Source organism: Balearica regulorum, chromosome W (assembly GCF_011004875.1).
Source record: "Balearica regulorum gibbericeps isolate bBalReg1 chromosome W, bBalReg1.pri, whole genome shotgun sequence".
In the NCBI taxonomy this organism is placed as follows: domain Eukaryota; kingdom Metazoa; phylum Chordata; class Aves; order Gruiformes; family Gruidae; genus Balearica; species Balearica regulorum.
Genome location: NC_046219.1, coordinates 27,167,039 through 27,187,740, shown reverse-complemented (window position 1 = coordinate 27,187,740; position 20,702 = coordinate 27,167,039). Strand labels below are relative to the sequence as shown.

Below are 20,702 nucleotides of genomic sequence, written 5' to 3'. Positions count from 1 at the left end.
TTGTAGGTTATTCCAAACAGCTTTGTTTTCTTTTAAATGAACTCAGTAGCAGGAAGTTAATGCTAAACTGACTATAGATCTGGCTGGCCACCCAAGACAAATGAAAGGTGCAACAGGTAATAAAGGGTTATTTCAGATCATGATCATTTTAATTTTTCCTGGTTATTTCACGAAGCTCAAAGTGATGTGCAGAAAGCAGACTCCACAACTGAGAAGGTTGTAAAGTTGGTATGTTTATTCGGCGCTGGGCAGCACGGGGGGGGGTCGCCCCACCACAATCGTGCGTGCCTTACAGCAGCTTTTAGCTTCCTTATATGCTACAGAGTATTACATATTCATAATAGTTTCGCAAGACACCTATACATATTCATAACCTTTCCCCTCTCGTATTAAAATTAGCTCTTTCCCCGACTCCTCCTCCTGGCGCATGCGTAGTGTCCTCCAGTCAGGGTGGGCAGGGGTCTCTGATGATGAAGTAAATATCATCCCCTTCATAATCTTTCGACCTTCTTCCCTTACGCAGGCGCAGTACTCTCCCTGATCCTTTCCCAGACCGCAAGGTTAGTTTGTCTTGTAAGATGTTTCCTACTGCGTCAGGGATTCTGTCCTTGGTTCTTCCTCTCATCATTGTGATATGTGTACTTGTGTGGGAACAAAGTTCGTGCCTCCCTTATCTCATTCCCCCCTTTTCAAGAAGGTTAGTAAATTCCTTTACTAAACTTTTGCTAATTTGAACTTCTAATACAGTGACTTTTTATCTAGTTTTTCAAAGTATCTATTAGATTCAAGCTTTCGTCGTAATTGGTTCTTCTTCCATTCGGTGTACGAGTCCGTTGATGTCATACAACACCATACCATACATCGAAACGCGATATATAACATTAAAATTAACATGATTAACACTATTGTCATAACAAACAATTGTTTTAACCATGACAAGTTTGGTAACCATGAAGTTAGCTTATTCCATAGTTCCTCAAACCCTCGTGCAATATTCGTGTCTGTTCCCAGATAGCTTCTAAGTCCGTTTCAACCCTTCCTGACTGGTCAACATCATAACCAGCAGTTAGTGGCATTTGTGATTTTAGAGACTTTTTGCATGAGGTCATAATGGGTATTTTGACGCCATCCATGTCCCATACCTAAGAACGTGAAAAATATAATTTTCCAGGTTGCACCTGTTTTACCCTCCATGGGGTTTTGCAAGATTTCTTCACCCTGGTGTGATGGATCCAGGCGTTCTGTTCTTTAATCTTGATTGCAGTAAAAAGAAGTAAGGAGCACTTGAAACGGTCCCTCCCACTGTGGCTCCAAGGTTTTCTCTGCAAGAGACTTAACATATACATAGTCTCCAGGTTGTATGTTATGTACAGGTCCATCCAAACCCCTGCTTCAAGTCCCAACCACATGTTTTTCAATTCTGCTGAGTTGTTTGCCTAATGCCACCATGTAGGAGGTCATGATTTCATCCCCCGCTTGTGTGGACATCCCTTTTTGTATTCCATAGGGTCGTCCATACAAAATTTCAAAAGGACTCAGTCCTTCTTTCGCTCTCGGCCTGGTTCGTATGCGCAAGAGAGCTAAAGGAAGAGACTGAGGCCAGGCCAAGTTAGTTTCCTGTCCCAATTTCACAATCTGCTGTTTGATTAAGTGGTTCATTTTTTCTACTTGGCCACTCGACTGAGGGCGATATGGGGTATGAAGCTGCCAATCTATACCCAAATGGCGGCTAATTTGTTGTACTACTTTTGAGATGAAATGTGGTCCTCTGTCAGAAGATATGGTTGCTGGGACCCCAAAGCGTGGTATTATTTCTTGTATTAATGTTCTGGTTACCTCCCGAGCCTTGGCTGTCCTGGTAGGAAATGCCTCTGGCCAACCTGAAAAGGTATCAGTTAATACCAATAAATATCGATACCCCCCTTTTCTTGGGAGTTCTGAAAAATCAATCTGCCATTGTTGCCCAGGCCCATTGCCTTTCCCAATTTGGCCCATTTCTGGTTTGGGGGTATTCTTGGGATTAGTCTGGAGGCAAAGATCGCACTGCTGAGTCACTTGTCTCACAGTGGCATATAAATTTCTAGCTACAATTTCTCTAATTAGGTGTTTATATAGGGCCTCTGCCCCCCAGTGTCTCTTCCTATGTTCTTCCCTTATCAGAGACCATGTTAGATAGGAGGGAATGATTAGTTTCCCTTGTGGGGTGAGAGCCCACCCCTCTTTATTATATGACCCTTCTAGATCTGTGATAAGCTTCTGATCCTCCTTGGTATATTCTGGCTTACCTTCTAGGGAGATTCGCCCATCAGGGACCAAAGCCCCTTCTGTTTTTACCTCACCTTTGGCTGCCTGTTTTGCCTCTCTGTCTGCCAGCTCATTTCCTCTTTCCAACTCCGAGTTCACTTTCTGGTGCGCCTTAATGTGCATGATTGCCACTTTCTCAGGGAGTTGGACTGCCTCCAACAGCTTCAGGATCTCCTCCGCATGCTTGATGTTTTTGCCTTGTGAGTTCAATAATCCTCTCTCCTTCCAGATTGCTCCATGCGCACGTACGACTCCAAAGGCATACTTCGAGTCTGTATAGATATTTACAGCTTTGCCTTGGGCCAATTCCAAGGCGCGGGTCAGAGCAATTATTTCTGCCTTCTGTGCAGAGGTATTCATGGGCAAAGGCCCTGACTCTATTACTTCCTGGCTGGTGGTAATGGCATATCCGGCATGCCTTTTACCACTTAGGACATAGCTGCTTCCATCCGTGAACCAGTTTTCCGTGTTTTCCACAGGACTGTCTCTCAGGTCCGAGCGGCTCGAATATGTTGCCTCGATGGTCTCCAGACAGTCATGATGCACTGGTTCTCCTGTGTTTCCACTGAGGAAAGAGGCTGGATTGACAATGTTAGTGACTACAATCTCCACATCATCTTGTTCTACCATTATAGCCTGATATTTCAAGAATCTTTGTGGGGAAAGCCAGTGTCCACCTTTCGCTTCCAGTACTGCAGATACTGTATGGGACACCAACACAGTCATTTTCTGGCCCAGGGTGAATTTTCGGGCTTCCTGGATGTTTAGTACTACGGCCACGACCGCTCGCAAGCATCCAGGCCAACCCTTTGCAGTTGCATCCAATTGTCGGAAAAGTCGGCAACTGCTCGTCGATACGGGCCCAGATCTTGCGCTAATATTCCTAGGGCAATCCCCTGCTTCTCATGGGAAAAAAGGAAAAATGGCTTACTCACATCTGGGAGTCCTAAGGCTGGGGCCGACATCAGGGCCTTCTTTAGCAGCTCAAAGGCCTGTATGGTCTCTTTGCTCCATTTAAGGGGTTTCTGCTCAGTGGTTGTTAGTGCGTACAGGGGTTTAACAAGCAGTCCATAATTATAGATCCATAGTCGGCACCACCCAGTCATCCCCAGGAAAGTTCGTAACTCTTTCACTGTTTGTGGTCTCGGGGTTTGGCATATTGTCTCTTTTCGGGCCTGTCCCAAAGTCCTTTGTCCAGCACTAATTTCATAGCCCAGATAAATCACCTTGCGCTGCATTACTTGGGCCTTTTTCTTGGATACCCGGTATCCCTGGAGCCCCCAAAAAAAATTTAGCAGACTCACCGTCCAGGCCATACAAGCATCCTTTGTCTTGGTGGCAATCAGGATGTCATCCACATATTGCAACAGCTTCCCTTCCTCAGGCGGGGCTTCCCAAGACTCAAGGTCTTTTGCGAGTTGATTACCAAATATAGTAGGGCTGTTTTTGAACCCTTGTGGTAACACCGTCCAAGTAAGCTGAGTTTTACGACCGTTTTTAGGATTTTCCCATTCGAATGCAAATATTTTCTGGCTGGCTTTATGGAGAGGGAGGCAAAAGAAGGCATCTTTCAAGTCTAAAACAGTAAACCAGGTTAGCTCAGGGGTCAGCACAGTTAGCAAGGTGTATGGATTCGCCACTACCGGGTAGAGGTCTTCAGTTATCTTATTTACAGCCCGTAGGTCCTGGACTACCCGGTATGATCCGTTGGGCTTACGGACAGGTAATATGGGAGTGTTAAAATCAGACTCACATTCCTTTAGTAATCCTAGTTGTAGAAAATTTTCTATCACTGGCCGGATTCCTTCCCTGTCCTCCTTCCTCAGGGGATATTGTTTGATTCTTACCGGCTGCCTTCCTTCTTTGAGCCTGACCTCAACAGGTGGGGCATTTTTTGCTCTTCCGGGTACATCAGTGGCCCATACCCCGGGGTATACCTGGTTGGTGATCTCCTCCCCGATTTTTCCTTCTGTGGGAACACTAGCTAGTGATAAACTCATTATTTGGATATACTGCTGATCATTTACCTCCAGAGTAATCTCTCCCTTTTCGAATTTAATTATTGCACCCAATTGCTCCAATAAATCTCTTCCCAAAAGCGCCTTCGGGGAGTTGGGCATATACAGAAATCTGTGAATGCCCCATTGTTTTCCCAGTTTATATTTCAGAGGCTCACAAAAATATGCCTTTTCACTTTGGCCAGTTGCCCCTTTTACCATGATATAGTCATTTCCCAGGGGCATCAAAGCTTGGTTTAAAACCAAATACGTTGCCCCTGTGTCGATCAGAAATTCTATCTTCTTTTGTTCTTTCCCTAGCTTCATTATAACCAGTGGATCCGCTAGGGTAGATTCCCCGGGTCCCCGTCAGTCCTCCTTCACATGGGCCACTATCCCTCTTTTCTGATTGCTTCGTCCCTTCCCCTTATTTCCTTGCCTTTCCGGGCACTCATTCTTCCAGTGACCAAATCTTCTGCATAACGCACATTGATCCCTGCCTAATCGAGGCGGTCCTCGTCTGGGTTTTCTTTCTTCTTCCTCCCTAACGACTGCTACCACCCTTCTCTGTCCCCGTTTGTAATCTTCCTCTTCCAAATCCTCACGGTTCTCTCCCAATCGTTTTCCCAGACATCCCAAATTTCTGGGATTAGGTTTTTCTTTCCACACACAAACTTTACTATTTCGGATTCTTAATAAGCCTTTTTCCAGTCCTGAAACCATGGGACTTTGGGAAAGCACTTAGGACATTCAGCTTTCCGCCTTCTAGATAAACAATACCACTTTTTCTTACAAGATGCACATTTCAACAAGACCCAAGCCGAATGCCAATTTTTGCGTGATTTGTTAGTAAGCCCACGCACAAAACAAGGAATCACCCCTACGTGTCGATCAATATGGGGGTTTAAAAAAGGTATCTGGGACAGGTTGTTCCCAATCTAGGGCTACTATCTGTCCAGTTGGTGTTAAATACGCTCCTCTTAATAAAATTCACTCTTCTCAATAAAATTCGCTCCTCTCCCCTCCTTATCCAGTTCCCTCCTTCGTTTAAATACTCCCAAGGTTCGAGCCCAAACCACTGAAGGAGTTGTAACCATAGGATAGGGGCCATGAAACAGAAACTATAGAATCAGGTTGAGATAATTAGTTTGTAACCAAGGTACCAGGTAATGAAGCTAACTCACCATGGCAAGGTACAATGCTGCTATGTTCCATGTACAGTCCCTACCAAACTGAACAATAGGTTTGGAGATATTAATCTTATGAAGTCGTTATGGACAGGTGCATCCACAGCAAGGGTACTGCACATGCCCGCAAGAAGAGGGTCACCCAGCAGACACGGGTGCAAGACCACTGACGACCACCAGAGACCCTTGAGGACCACCGACTCAAATCACTGAGCATGCGTGACGGGGAGGAGAATATGGAAATGGATTCTAAGAAATGATTATCATAGGACTGCCTTTTCTGAGAAAGATGATGAATATGTATGTTTTGATCCTACATAACCTGTGTGTTGGTGATCACCTGGCATGCACGTTAGGTGGAGCTATCCCCCGTGCATCCAGCGCTGCAATAAAGAATGCCTGCCTTTTAACACTACATTGGTGTTACGAGGTTTATTCCCGGATTTCGGTGACAGAGGGACTCTCTCCGTCCTGCCACTTTGATGATCAGCCAGGCCTCCGATACTTAGGAGATTGACTAAACACCACAGCAGCCCAACTTATATATATCCAAACGCTTACAGACCTTACAAACATTTCAGACACTTTGTCCGTCTCTGGCCGCGTTCCTCGCAGAATCACGGAACCGCAAATCAGGACTCCCACTCGCTTCACAGTGGCGCTGTGTCTCAAACACACACTCACACACACATACGTGCTTTAAACATAAAATACCTGGGCGTTTCATAGATAAAACATACAGTTCATGTTCTAGTTGTTATCCCTTCAGCAGCTGCACACTTTGAGGCTCGCTTACCCTTCTCTTGCTTCTTATACAGTCATTAGCAGGTCCGTCCTGGCTCCCGATGCCGGGATGCAGCGATAACCTCGGATTCACTCGATCTACCCCCAAGATCACTAGCGGCCGCTCTATCGGTCAGCGAATCCCCTTCTTAACATACAGGGTACCCTCCTCCCATACGGGGACCATGCTGTACGCCAGCCGTCTCTGCGCGATTTACCAGCAGCCCCGGCCAAGCGTGGGCGTCCCCTACGACTTACTGGCCCCCTTGTTAAACATACCGTTTATCCGCAGCTTCAGGAGGTTGTTGTCTACTCCAGCGGTGAGCGGCTGGGAGTGGAGGCTCCTCCGAGGAAAGTGCTCGGGGCGCGCCTAGGGGCGTCCGCTCCGCAGTCGATCCTGCAGCCGAGCAGAATGTCTCCTGGCTGGCTCGCCAAAATGACGTGCGGAAAGCAGACTCTACAACTGAGAAGGTTGTAAAGTTGGTATGTTTATTCGGCGCTGGGCAGCACGGGGGGTCGCCCCACCACAACCGTGCGCGCCTTACAGCAGCTTTTAGCTTCCTTATATGCTACAGAGTATTACATATTCATAATAGTTTCGCAAGACGCCTATACATATTCATAACCTTTCCCCTCTCGTATTAAAATTAGCTCTTTCCCCGACTCCTCCTCCTGGCGCATGCGTAGTGTCCTCCAGTCAGGGTGGGCAGGGGTCTCTGATGATGAAGTAAATATCATCCCCTTCATAATCTTTCGACCTTCTTCCCTTACGCAGGCGCAGTACTCTCCCTGATCCTTTCCCAGACCGCAAGGTTAGTTTGTCTTGTAAGATGTTTCCTACTGCGTCAGGGATTCTGTCCTTGGTTCTTCCTCTCATCATTGTGATATGTGTACTTGTGTGGGAACAAAGTTCGTGCCTCCCTTATCTCAAAAGTAAAGGGATTGTGTCCATTCTTCTAAATATAGTGTTATGCATCAATATCTACATCTCTGGTGTATAACACAGACGCACTCAAGTCTAACATCAACATAACTAAATGCATCACAACAGTAAAAGTGGAGTAAAAGATGTTCTCTGAAGACTTCCTAAATATATATCGGAACGTCAGAGCAATAACTCATTATTTATATACCAAATACTGCTGAGAAAAGGTCTAAAATGAAAACAGAAGGAAACAGAAAATCTACTAGAGGTTAGACAATCACAATCTTGTACAGTCCTAGAATCACTTGTGCTGCAGTGACATTATACAAATCATCCATAAAAAGCAATAAAGAATAATAATCTCTCCAGTTCATTCCTCTTCGGTTTTCCCAGTGCATGCAGTCATGTTTTTACCAATTCTTGTAATAAGTTATTAAAAAAAATAGCTTGCGACTAGCAGACTAGTGTACCTACTTAAGTTTCATTGATATTGCTGTGATTCTCTCTATTCAACAACACACTGCATAATCAGTGTAAGTGTATATACTCAAGCTAGATCTTCAAATTCAAAGTATGCTGCTGGCACATAAGAAATAAATTAATAGGAATAACAGCTCCTCACCATTTGCCTCTCCTTGTGACATGGTTTAGCCCCAACCGGCAGCTGAGCACCATGCCCACCAATCACTCACCCCTCCCCCGACGGGATGGGAAGGAGAATGGAAAAACAAAGGCAAAGCCTCGTGGGTTGGGGTAAGGACAGTTTACTGGCACAGCAAGGGAGAGGGAAAACAATCAACAACAGTGTTGATAACAGATAGTAACAATGGGTGATAACAGAAAACAATTTACCGATCCACCCATGCTCAGCCCATCCCAGAGTCACACCGAATCCACCCCTGCCCCACTAGCCCCCTTTTATGGTGAGCATGATGTCACATGGTCTGGAATAGCCCCCTGGCCAGCTTGGGTCACCTGTCCTGGCTCCTTGGGAAAATTAACTCTATCCTTGCCAGAACCAGGACATTATCCACCCCTTATTCTATACCATCTACGTCATGCCCAGATTATTTCACAGATATCATTCCCTTCGTCTATGGGCCATCGCTCTAAAATGTCCGTCGAGTTCATTTAGTCCATGGCTTTGGGTTTCATCTGCCATTAGAGTCTCTCAGGGCAGGAGCAACGGTGCGTGCTGCTGGATTGTTGCACACTTCATCCGGAGCTTTCACGGCTGGTGTATCTGGCATGGTCCATGCTCACAGTCTGGGCATCAAAGATGTGATTTTCAAAGAAGTTCCTGGGCACCGGTTGCTGAAGTCAGTTCTAGTTCCATCATCGTGGCACTTTTCTCAGTTTCAAAGTCCATCCTTCATTAGTTTTGGGTGGTTCTTATGGTCATACCGTTGATACAGTATATCGCTATTAACATCATACAATTTAATTTATTGGCTATTCACACCCAAAATCAAATCCCCTTGGGGTACACACCGGACTTCCCCATCCTTTCTCATCACCCACCAAGTGCACCCTGGTCCCTGAGCAAAAGCAATCCCGCAGATGGGCTTGCCTTTGCCTGAAGCAGGGATAACCCAAACTGTTTTACCCAACATATTTTTCATGCGCACTACAGGAACTTTATCCCCTTCTACTGGGCGTGGGAATTTTGATTGGGCAGGGCCAGCTCGATTGGCAGATCCCCTAGTGTTAACTAACCAGGTGGCCTTTGCTAACTGTGTGTCCCAGTGTTTGAGGGTCCCACCACCCATTGCCCTCAGGGTAGTCTGTAGCACTACATTGCACCTTTCAACTTTCCCACAGGCTGGTGCATGGTAGGGGATGTGATACACCCACTCAATACCATGCTCTTTGGCCCAAGTGTCTATGAGGTTGTTCCGAAAATGAGTCCCATTGTCTGACTCAATTCTCTCTGGGGTGCCATGTCGCCACAGGACTTGCTTTTCAAGGCCCAGGATAGTGTTCCGGGCAGTGGCATGGGGCACAGGGTATGTTTCCAGCCATCCAGTGGTTGCTTCCACCATTGTAAGAACATAACGCTTGCCTTGGCGGGTTTGTGGGAGCATGATGTAGTCGATTTGCCATGCTTCCCCATATTTCTATTTCAACCATCGGCCTCCATACCACAGAGGCTTTACCCGCTTGGCTTCCTTAACTGCAGCACATGTTTCACATTGATGGATGACCTGTGAGATGGCGTTCATGCTCAAGTCCACCCCTCGATCACGGGCCCATCTATATGTCACATCTCTTCCTTGATGACCTGAGGTGTCATGGGCCCACCGAGCTAGAAATAATTCACCCTTACGCCACTTCAATCTTGGCAGCCTGATCCACCTGCTGGTTGTTCTGATGTGCCTCAGTGGCCCGACTCTTGGGTACGTGGGCATCTACATTATGTACCTTTACAACTACTTTCTCTAGCCGGGCAGCAATATCTTGCCACAATGGGGCAGCCCAGATGGGTTTGCCTCTGTGCTGCCAGTTGCTCCGCTTCCACTGCTGTAACCACCCCCACAGGGCATTGGCCACCATCCATGAGTCAGTAGAGAGGTAGAGCACCATCCACTTTTCTCTTTCAGCAATGTCTAGAGCCAGCTGGATAGCTTTCACCTCTGCAAACTGGCTCAATTCACCTTGTCCTACAGCAGCTTCTGCAAGTCATCGTGTAGGACTCCATACAGCAGACATCCACCTCCGATGCTTTCCCACGATGCGACAGGACCCATCAGTGAAGAGGGCGTATGGTTTCTCATCTTCTGTTAGTTTATTATACAGTGGGGCTTCTTCAGCACGTGTCACCTCCTCCTCTGGCGACATTCCAAAATCTTTCCCTTCTGGCCAGTCTGTGATCACTTCCAGAATTCCTGGACGATTGGGGTTTCCTATTTGAGCCCGCTGTGTGATCAGTGCAACCCACTTCCTCCACGTAGCATCGGTTGCATGGTGTGTAGAAGAAGCCCTCTCTTTGAGCATCCAGCCCAGCACCTACAGTCAGGGTGCCAGGAGGAGCTGTGCTTCAGTGCCAATCACCTCTGAAGCAGCTCGAACCCCTTCATAGGCTGCCAATATCTCTTTTTCAGTTGGAGTGTAGCGGGCCTCGGATCCTCTGTATCCCCAACTCCAAAACCCCAGGGACTGACCTCAAGTGTCCCCTGGTGCTTTTTGCCAGAGACTCCAGGCAGGGCCATTCTCCCCAGCTGCAGTGTAGAGCACATTTTTAACATCTAGTCCTGCCCGGACTGGCCCAAGAGCTACAGCATGAACTGTTTCTTGTTTAATTTGTTCAAAAGCTTGTCGTTGCTCAGGGCCCCAGTGGAAATCATCCTTCTTTCAGGTTACGTGGTAGAGAGGGCTTACAATGAGACTGTAATTCAGAACGTGCATTCGCCAGAAGCCCACAACACCTAAGAAAGCCTGTGTCTCCTTTTTGTTGGTTGGTGGGGACATGGCTGCTATTTTGTTGATCACATCCATTGGGATCTGACGACATCCATCATGCCATCTTATTCCTGAAAGCTGGATTTCCTGCACAGGCCCCTTGACCTTACTTCGTTTTATGGCAAAGCCAGCCTGCAGCAGGATTTAGATTATTTTCTTCCCTTTCTCAGAAACTTCCTCTGCTGAGTTGCCCCATACAATGATGTCATCAATGTATTGCAGGTGCTCTGGGGCTTCACCCTTTTCCAGTGCACTCTGGATCAGGCCATGGCAAATGGTGGAGCTGTGTTTCCACCCCTGGGGCAATTGATTCTCATTATACTGGATGCCCCTCCAAGGGAAAGCAAACTCTGGCCTGCACTCTGCTGCCAAAGGGATTGAGGAAAAAAAATGCATTAGCTATATCACTTGTGGCGCACCACTCGGCTGTCTTTGACTCCAGTTCATATTGAAGCTCTAGTATGCCTGGCATGGCAGCGCTCAATGGCAGCATGACTTCACATCAACTGATAGCGGTATGGGTTGGTCTTTTGGCTTAGCTACAGAGCCTGTCACTGGGGTTTGAGTAGCCTCAGTGCTGGTAGGTCTGTTTTCCCTCTCTTTCTCCTGCTGGTGCTGCCTACTATCAGGAAGTGTTTGGTAGATCATAGCCAGGGCCCAGCACAGTATAGTAAGTTGTGCCTCTTTGAAATAGCCACAGCAGTTTCCTTGTAAATATTCTCCCATTTTATTAGGGTCCTGTAGTTGTTCAGGGGTGAAATTCCAAACCGTTGGCGGTGAGTAGGTCTCTAGATACTTGCCCATACTCTCCCATATGCCATGCCACCCATGACTATCCAGCCTCGAGGAAGATCCCTGGGTGGTACTCTTAAATTTTTTGTAACCCTAACCAAGACTTGAAACACATTCAAGAGACCTAGCAACAGCAATATACTGGCCTGAACATTCCAAGGGTATTCAAAATTCTCAAAAGTTGTTGTAACCAGACAAAAAAGGAAAAGGGGAAGTGAAAGAGTAGGAGAAGGTATCCCCCCCATCTTCCCCATCAATTAAATGTGATTATTAATCAATTCTGAGAGATGTTGTCCAAGGTATGGGCATGACAGAAATGCCACATACAAATACCAGCTTAGACTCATGACCATTGATGTTATCCTATCATAACTTGATATCACACAGTACAACAATATGAGAACCCAAACCCCTCTCCCAGTGATGATAAACAACATGGCAGGGATTACATAGAGTAAGCATGGATTTACATACCACAGCCACATGACCAAGCAAAACATCATTGTTACCAGCAGCTGTTTAAATAACATTATAAATACTTATCACAACTTTGTTTTTAACACACTCCTGCCAGATATGTCATTATCACAACCTTTCCTGTCCCACATTGCATGCCAAAAAGGACTGTTGTGGTTTAGCCACAGCCGGCGGCTAAGCACCTTGTAGCCACTTGCTCATCCCTCCACAGTGGGATGAGGAAGAGAATAGGAAGACAACAGCAAACCCTGTGGATTAGGATAAGGACAGCTTACTAGGACAGCAAAGGGAGAAGGAAATAACAACAGTACTTAAAACAGAATATACACAACACATGACAACACAAGGCAATTTACCCACTCAATAACTGACTGACCAAACACTCAGCCCACACTCAAAACATCCTGGAGCAGTACCAACCCACTCCTCCCTGACTAGCCCCCTTTTATGGTGAGCATGACATCACATGGTATGGAATAGCCCCCTGGCTAGCTTGGCTCACCTGTCCTGGCTCCTTGTGAAAATTAACTCTATCCTAGCCAAAACCAGGACACAGGAATTAACAGGAGTACTCAGCAAAACCCAAGAAGGGGGAGCTCAACTGATCCCCTTGATTGGTTTAGCATCATGGGCCTGGTAAAGAATAGATAGAGGTGAATGAAAAGGGGAAGATTTCATCCTGAGCACAGTAATGCTGCAGCCATGAAAAGCTCCTTTGGGAGGGCCGAGGGCAGGTTACAAGTCTTTTAAGCAATGTCTGAATTTGACTTTAAAAAGTTGGATTTTTGGGGGAATTAAGTGCCTCTGAGTCACCTCTACAGCAACTTTGTCCAAACAGAGAGAATTGCGGGTGATGTTAGGGATGGAGCCTGGTAAATGCCACGCAGATTGTGTCACTGTAGTTTTTCAGTTCTATAATCAGTAACCTAGTCTTCTGATTTGTTTTTTATTTTTATACTTGTCTACCATTAACAGAGAAACACAAGTGAATCTGATAAGCATAAAGATACCTTTACTCCTCTAGTGGTAATAACTACAAATACAGTTGGACACATATGGACAAGCCCTCAATGGATGCTTGAAGCCCAAGACTTGACTGAAATTTTCAGCAACTGGGAGACATTTCCCACAAATCTGCAGAAACCAACTTGAAGCTCAAGCTCATTAGAGGTGGGGTAGCTGGGGGAACACCTGTGCAAACCAGTGCCCTCCTCGGGGAGCAACTAGCAGCTCCAGCTGCCCCTCATTTTCACAGTACTACACCAAGGTGAAGCTTAATAAAATTCTCAGCTAGGAGAATCTGATCTAATTTTTCAGACACATTGAGTATTTTACCTTCTGTGCTAAAAATGCATTATCTGAGTGTTTCTGCTTCTTCCATTAGTGTGGCCTCAGATGACACATTAAAGAAATACTTCTCTGTTGGATGACTAGCAATTCTTTTGATTTCTTTAATTAAATTTTTAGCATCAAGTTCATGGCTGATTAAGTATCCCAAAACCTTGGGGGGGGGGAAGAATAACATAAGAGTGAAGGAAACCATGGTGTTACTCCATTTCCTTCTGTATTATTTAAGTATTCTACATATAACAAATAAAATAAAAATACTTTCATTCATATTACTGAATTGCTTATTAGACTATATTCCTATACAAGGGACCATTCAGACAGGAAAAATAATAAGCCAAGGCAAAGGGGAAAAAAAACATGGAAGTGTCTTAGGTAACATTGGTTTTGCTCTTTCAGCCAAAGACCAACAATATTCCAATATTTCACTAGTTCATAAAGATTAATTTCACTTAGTTTCAGTCTTACCAGTTGTATTGGGTCTGGCTGAGATGGAGTTCATTTTCCCCATAGCAGCCCTCGTGGTGCTGTGCTGTGTATTGATAGCTAGCAAGCTGTTGATAACACACCAGTGTTTTGACTACTACTGAGCAGTGCCAGCACACATCAAGGCTTTCCAACATTTCTTTTTCCCCAGCAGCAGGCTGGGGGTGGGCAAGATCTTGGGAGGGGACACAGCTAGGACAGCTGACCCAAAGTGACCAAAGGGATATTCCATACCATATGATGTCTGCTCAGCAATAAGAAGCTGAGAGATAGGGGGAGGAACGGGGGGGACATTTGTGTTATTACAATGTTTGTCTTCTGGAGCAACTTCTACGTGTAATGAAACCCTGGTTCCCAGGAAGTGGACGGATATCACCTGCTGATGGGAAGTAAAGAATAATCTTTTGGTTTTGCTTTGCTTCTGCATGCAGCCTTTTGCTTTTGCTGTATTAAACTGCCTTTATCTTGACCTACAAGTTTGGTGGTGTTTTTTTCCCATCTTATTTTTCTCCCCTCCCTGCCCTGCTGAGGCAGGGAGTGATAGAGCAGCTTGGTGGACACCTGGCCTCCAGCCGAGGTTAAATCACCACACCAGTGTAACAATGCATGCATTATATACAGCTTATACATAGAAAATGCACTTTTATGCATACACAACAAAATGATCTTTAAAAAAAATTGCATTAATATATATAATTATAGTATTATTTACAGCAATGCCAAATCTCGTTATATTGTCTTCATTGCATTTACCTATCACTCTTTTCAAGTTGGAGCCATCGTGTGATTCACCATCTGTCACAACAACTATTACTTTTGTGACTGTCAGGTGTCCTCCCAAGTGAGGTGAGAAGGCATGCTGTCTGTTATAAAATATTGGATTTGTCAGATGTCAATTTATAATGGATGGCATTCTGTATACGTACTGTAATGAATATTTCCGTGACTAACTTAGAACAAGGTGCATCTGTAGTACTTTACTTTTTTATTTGTAAATTAACAGTCTGCAATAAGAATTTTTAATCATGCTCCTAATAGCTTTTTCTCAAAGTGTCTCCGAAATCCTGGAATAAACCTCGTAACACCAATGTAGTGTTAAAAGGCAGGCATTCTTTATTGCAGCGCTGGATGCACGGGGGTTAGCTCCACCCAACGTGCATGCCAGGTGATCACCAACACACAGGTTATGTAGGATCAAAACATACATATTCATCGTTTTTCTCAGAAAAGGCAGTCCTATGATAATCATTTCTTAGAATCCATTTCCATATTCTCCTCCCCGTCACGCATGCTCAGTGATTTGAGTCGGTGGTCCTCAAGGGTCTCTGGTGGTCATCAGTGGTCTTGCACCCGTGTCCGCTGGGTGACCCTCTTCTTGCGGGCATGTGCAGTACCCTTGCTGTGGATGCACCTGTCCATAACGACTTCATAAGATTAATATCTCCAAACCTATTGTCTGGTTGGGTAGGGACTGTACATGGAACATAGCAGCATTGTACCTTGCCATGGTCAGTTAGCTTCATTACCTATTACCTTGGTTACAAACTAATTATCTCAACCTGATTCTATAGTTTCTGTTTCATGGCCCCTATCCTACGGTTACATTTCCCCCCTTTGGAAGTTTTGAAATAATAACTTTTCAATACTTCCACTCATATTTTCCTATCCTAGACACATTACAGATGTTCTTAAACTTGTAACCATAGCATCCACACCCCAATGTGTCTGCTCATGTTCCTCTTTTGCAAGTTCTATCATAACTTGTGGGGTCACTATTACCTGATTTCCTGGTGTTACCCACCATCCTTCCATATTCTCAGATGCTTTTAAGTGCTCTGCCAATTGTTCACCTAGTTTACTGTATCTTGCTTTTAAATTGGAAATTTTCATCTGTTTTACTGGTACTAGTGCAAGGATACCTTGTTCTGCAGCCTCCTTTGCAGTTTTATCTGCCAGTCGATTACCTATATTTACAGCTGTCTGACCAAACTGATGAGCCTTGCAATGCATTACGGCCACTTCCTTTGGTTTTTGCACATCTTGCAGTAGTTGAAGAACTTCCTCCTTATGTCTTATCGGTGATCCTTGGGCTGATAACAGTCCTCTTTCTTTCCAGATAGCTGCATGAGCGTGGATCACACCAAATGCATATTTGGAATCAGTCCATATATTTACCCTTTTCCCTTCTGCCATCCGTAAAGCCTGCTTTAGCGCCACCAATTCTGTTTTCTGCGCTGATGTATTTGCAGGTAGTGTCCCTGACTCCAATATCTTGTCGGTGGTGACAACAGCATACCCAGCCATTCGCCTTCCTCCTTGCACGAAACTGCTTCCATCCGTAAACAGTTCCAGATCAGGATCCTTCAAAGGTTCGTCCTTCAGGTCCGGTCTGCTGGAATAAACTTGTTCAATGGTTAGCAGGCAATCATGTTCCAATTTCTCAGTAGGATTTTGTTGTCAAGTTGTTTGGAGAGGTACCCCACCGGTCGCTTCTAGGATCCCAGCCATTGTGCCAGCACTCCAAGGGCCAGATGTTGCCTTTCGTGTACAAACAGCTCAAAAGGTTTGGTTATATCAGGTAAACCCAATGCAGGGGCCATCATTAATGCCTTTTTAAGTTCTTTAAATGATTTGTGACATTCAGGTGTCCAAATCAAATATTGGTCTTCGGATTCCTTCAGGGCTTCATATAGGGGTTTCACATACAGTCCATAATTTAGAATCCAGAGTCGACACCACCCAATTATTCCCAGAAAGGCTCTCAGTTCTTTTGGACTGTTAGGTTTGGGGATCTGACAAATGGCTTCTTTTCTTTTGTTTCCCAACTGTCTCTGTCCTTGAGATATCTCAGATCCCAAATAAATCACTGCTTCTTTCCCTATTTCTGGAGACTCTATATCCTCCTTGGCCCAGGAAATTCAATAAACTGATAGTCATTTCAAAACATGTTTCTTTACTTTCTGCTGCTATCAGGATATCATCCACATACTGTAATAATATGCCTCCTCCTTGATTCTGTTTCTTCCACATTTCTAATTCCTTTGCCAATTGGTTTCCAAATATTGTAGGGCTATTTTTAAATCCTTGTGGAAGTACAGTCCATGTTAATTGCGTTTTCCTTCCTGTAGTGGGACTCTCCCATTCAAAGGCTAATATGCCTTGACTTTTCGTATCCAGAGGTATGCAAAAGAAGGCATCCTTTAAATCCAGCACAGTAAACCATTTATGTTCCTCTTTCAAAGATGTCAGTAAAGTGTATGGATTGGCCACTACTGGGTGTATATCTTGAACTATTTGATTTACGGCCCTCAGATCCTGAACCAATCTGTATTCCTTACCTCCTGATTTCCTTACTGGTAATATAGGGGTATTGTATTCTGATTCACATTCTACTAACAGCCCATATTCTAAAAATTTTGTAATTATTTCCTCTAGCCCCTTTCGGGCTTCCCATTTGAGAGGGTACTGTTTTTGTCTTACCGGCTTGGCTCCAGGTTTTAAAGTCACCTTTACCGGTTCTGCCAGTTTGGATCGTCCTGGAACTTGTCCATACCAAAAGGGGTTACTGCATTGTCCACCGCTTCTGAAATCTGTTCCTCCTTGGAGGAATCCTGTAACATAAACACTCTCACCTCTATGGCTTTGATTCTGGTATTAGCAATCTGATTTCTCCATCTTTAAAAATTATTTGTGCATCTAATTTGCTTAATAAATCTCGTCCCAATAAAGGCAACGGACATTCGGGCATGTACAAAAATTGATGTGTTACCCACTGTTTTCCCAGCTTAAATTTTAACAGTTTCAGGAAAGGCCAGTTCTCTTTTCGCCCCGTCGCACCAACTCCCTCTGCTGATTTATAGCTGAGTTTTGCTTTACATGTTTATTATTCTCAGTCAAGATTGCCAGAATTTTTCCATCCCTTTGCATTTGTCTGACTTCTTTTTCTTTTTCTCTCTGTTGTTATACACAGTCCAGGCTACTTCAAGCATTTTACCTAAGTCTCTGGACTCAGCCCCTTCCAGTTTCTGGAGTTTTTTTTCTAGGGCATATTGTCCCATAAATATATAGGCCAATTGTATAGCTTCTTCTGTGGTGTTTTTTGTTTGTTTGCTTGTGGTTTTGTTTGTGGGGCTTTTTTTTTTGTTTTTTGTTTTTCTCCTCTGGGTCCAAATTAGTATATTTTCTCGCAGTCACCTTCAGTCTTTCCATAAAGGCTGAAGGGGACTCATTTAATTCTTGTCTCACTTCATAAAGTTTAGACCGATTACTTGCTTTTGGCATTGCATGTCTAACACCAAACAAATCCACCTGATACCTAAACATCCCTCTGGGTCCCAGTTGATTAGGGTCCCACTCAGGATTTGTGGATGGAAAATTCTGGTCCACTGTCCCTTGTATAATCCCATTAGCATGAGCTCCTTCCACTTGTTTTCTGGCCGTATTTAACACCATTTTCTTTTCAGTGTCTTCCAACAAAGTATCCAATATTGCTTGCAAATCCTCCCAATCGGGGTTCTGGGTTCTGATTATTGTTTCTACTACTTTGGCAACTCTTTCAAGATCATCTCGATAAGTGCCCGCAGTTTCTTTCCCTGGTCTTAAATCAGTTATTGAGAAGGGAACTTTTCCCATTACCGGACCCTCATTACCAACTGCCTGTCGAAGAGGGGCCTGGAGGGGAGTTAATCCGTCTCCTCCCCCTCTTCCCCTTGTCCTCCCAGCAATCGGGCTGAATCCTTCTGCCTCCCCTTCCACAGGAGGGACGGAAGCATTATTGGCCCCCAGATTTTGATCCCCTTGATCATTTCCTAGCCTTCTGTGAGGTGCAACCAATCATTCAACATCATCATCTTCAAATTCACATTTAAAACACCGTTTACCAATATCACAAGCTGAGCAACCTTTTTTCAAATTTTTATCAGGTTCCTGCTCCTTTAATGCCATTACCACAGAACTAGGTGAAACCAATTCACATCATTGCCTTTGCCATTCCAGATGATTTCGCAGTGTGAAAAACAAATCTACGTATGCCATTTCATTCCATTTACCTTCCCTTTTACAAAATAACATCAATTGCAAAATTGTGTTATACTGCAACGTCCCATTCTCCGGCCACTTTTCCCCACTCTCTAAAGTATACAGTGGCCACCAGTGATTACAATATTCAATCAATTCTTTCCGAGTCAAAGGATCAATTTTTCCCAGATCTTTCCAATGTTCCAAAATACATCCCAGTGGTGTTTTTCATGGGTTTGGTTTCTTACTCGGAAAAGTACCCATCTCCCAGGGACTTAGTGGTTGTGATTGTGCACTATCATCACAAGCACTTAGTCAGAGGGACCCCAACCCGTGTTAGAGCTCCCTCAGGGATTTCCCCTGCCACTGGAAATCCCAGGGATTTCTCCTGCCACCAGAAATCCCAATCTTGGAGGCTTCCCCTCCCCGGTGGGCCCTGCTCCACAGGCTTTCGCCTAGCAGAGACTTTTACCTGAGACGTCTCCCTAGCCCAACTCTGCGCAGCTTTCACCGCGCCTTACGAGCAGGCCTCCCGTGCTCCTAGTGTGGGCCTGTCCCAATGTGGGCCTGTCCCGGAGAGCCACGGGGCTCCTTGAATAAGGCCTTCAACTTGTGCTCTTGGTGCGGGCCTGTCCTGCCACGATGGTAAGAGCAAATATTCAAAAAAAACCAATATTCAAATCAAATAAGAATGCCTTTACCTCTCCCAAGGGTCTTGCTCAGAGCTCTTCGGTCTGGGGATCGGAGGTTCTCCCCGAGAATTCCCCGGTGCCGGCTGGAGGTCCTGCGATCCCACGGATCCGTCGAGGTTCAAAAGCAGTGTCCCATCTGCGTCGCCAGAAACTGTCACCGAAATCCGGGAATAAACCTCGTAACACCAATGTAGTGTTAAAAGGCAGGCATTCTTTATTGCAGCGCTGGATGCACGGGGGATAGCTCCACCCAACGTGCATGCCAGGTGATCACCAACACACAGGTTATGTAGGATCAAAACATACGTATTCAGTGTTTTTCTCAGAAAAGGCAGTCCTATGATAATCATTTCTTAGAATCCATTTCCATATTCTCCTCCCCGTCACGCATGCTCAGTGATTTGAGTCGGTGGTCCTCAAGGGTCTCTGGTGGTCGTCAGTGGTCTTGCACCCGTGTCCGCTGGGTGACCCCCTTCATGCAAGCATGCGCAGTATCCTTGTTGCAGGTGCACCTGCACCTGTCCATAGCAACTTACTTTATAAGATTAATATTCCCGGGCCTATTGTCTGGTTGGGTAGGGACTGTACAAGGAACATAGCAGCATTGTATCTTGCCACGGTCACCTTGCCACTTGCCATGGTTAGCTAGCTTCATTACCTATTACCTTGGTTACAAACTACGGCCCCCTATCCTACGGTTACAAGAGTACTCTGCCTCATCCACTTCTTCCCTTATTAAGGAAGAGTTTCTTCCCTTAATAAATGAGCTGACTTTTGCTTCCAATATTTCTTCTTGAGTATAGAGGCAACTGATACCATCATGGGTTGGTTCTCTGGTTCAGCCGCAATGCCTGTCATCGGGGTTGGAGTAGCCACAGTGCCTGTTGTGGGGTTTGGAGTGACTGCAGTGCCTGCTGTTTTGTCAGCAGATCCAGAGACTGTCTCTCCCCTTTGAGGTTACTGAATAGTGTTGAACAGAATTCTGTAGGCATGGGCCAGGCCCCAGCACATTGCAGTGATATCTGTCTCTGGAATTGCCGGAGTGACAGCATACTTTTTCTAAATATTCTACTAGGTTTTCAAGATTCTGCATTTGTTCAGGGGTGAATTTCCAAAACATTGGAGGTGCCCACTCCCCTAGGTACTTGCCCATACTATGCCACACACCCTGCCACTCATAATTATCCATCCTTGGGGCAGATCTCTGGGTGATATTCTTAAATAGTTGTTTAACCCT

The 20,702-nt window shown here is 45.1% G+C and overlaps 1 protein-coding gene across 1 annotated transcript in view; it reads left to right on the top strand.

Moving 5' to 3' along the window:
• Positions 1–6,333: 6,333 nt before the first annotated feature.
• Positions 6,334–20,702, top strand: part of LOC142599324 (nuclear factor 1-like) — a 32,757-nt gene continuing 18,388 nt past the window's right edge. The window contains 1 exon segment of the mRNA XM_075739193.1: positions 6,334–6,591. Coding sequence (XP_075595308.1) covers positions 6,334–6,591 — 258 coding nt within the window.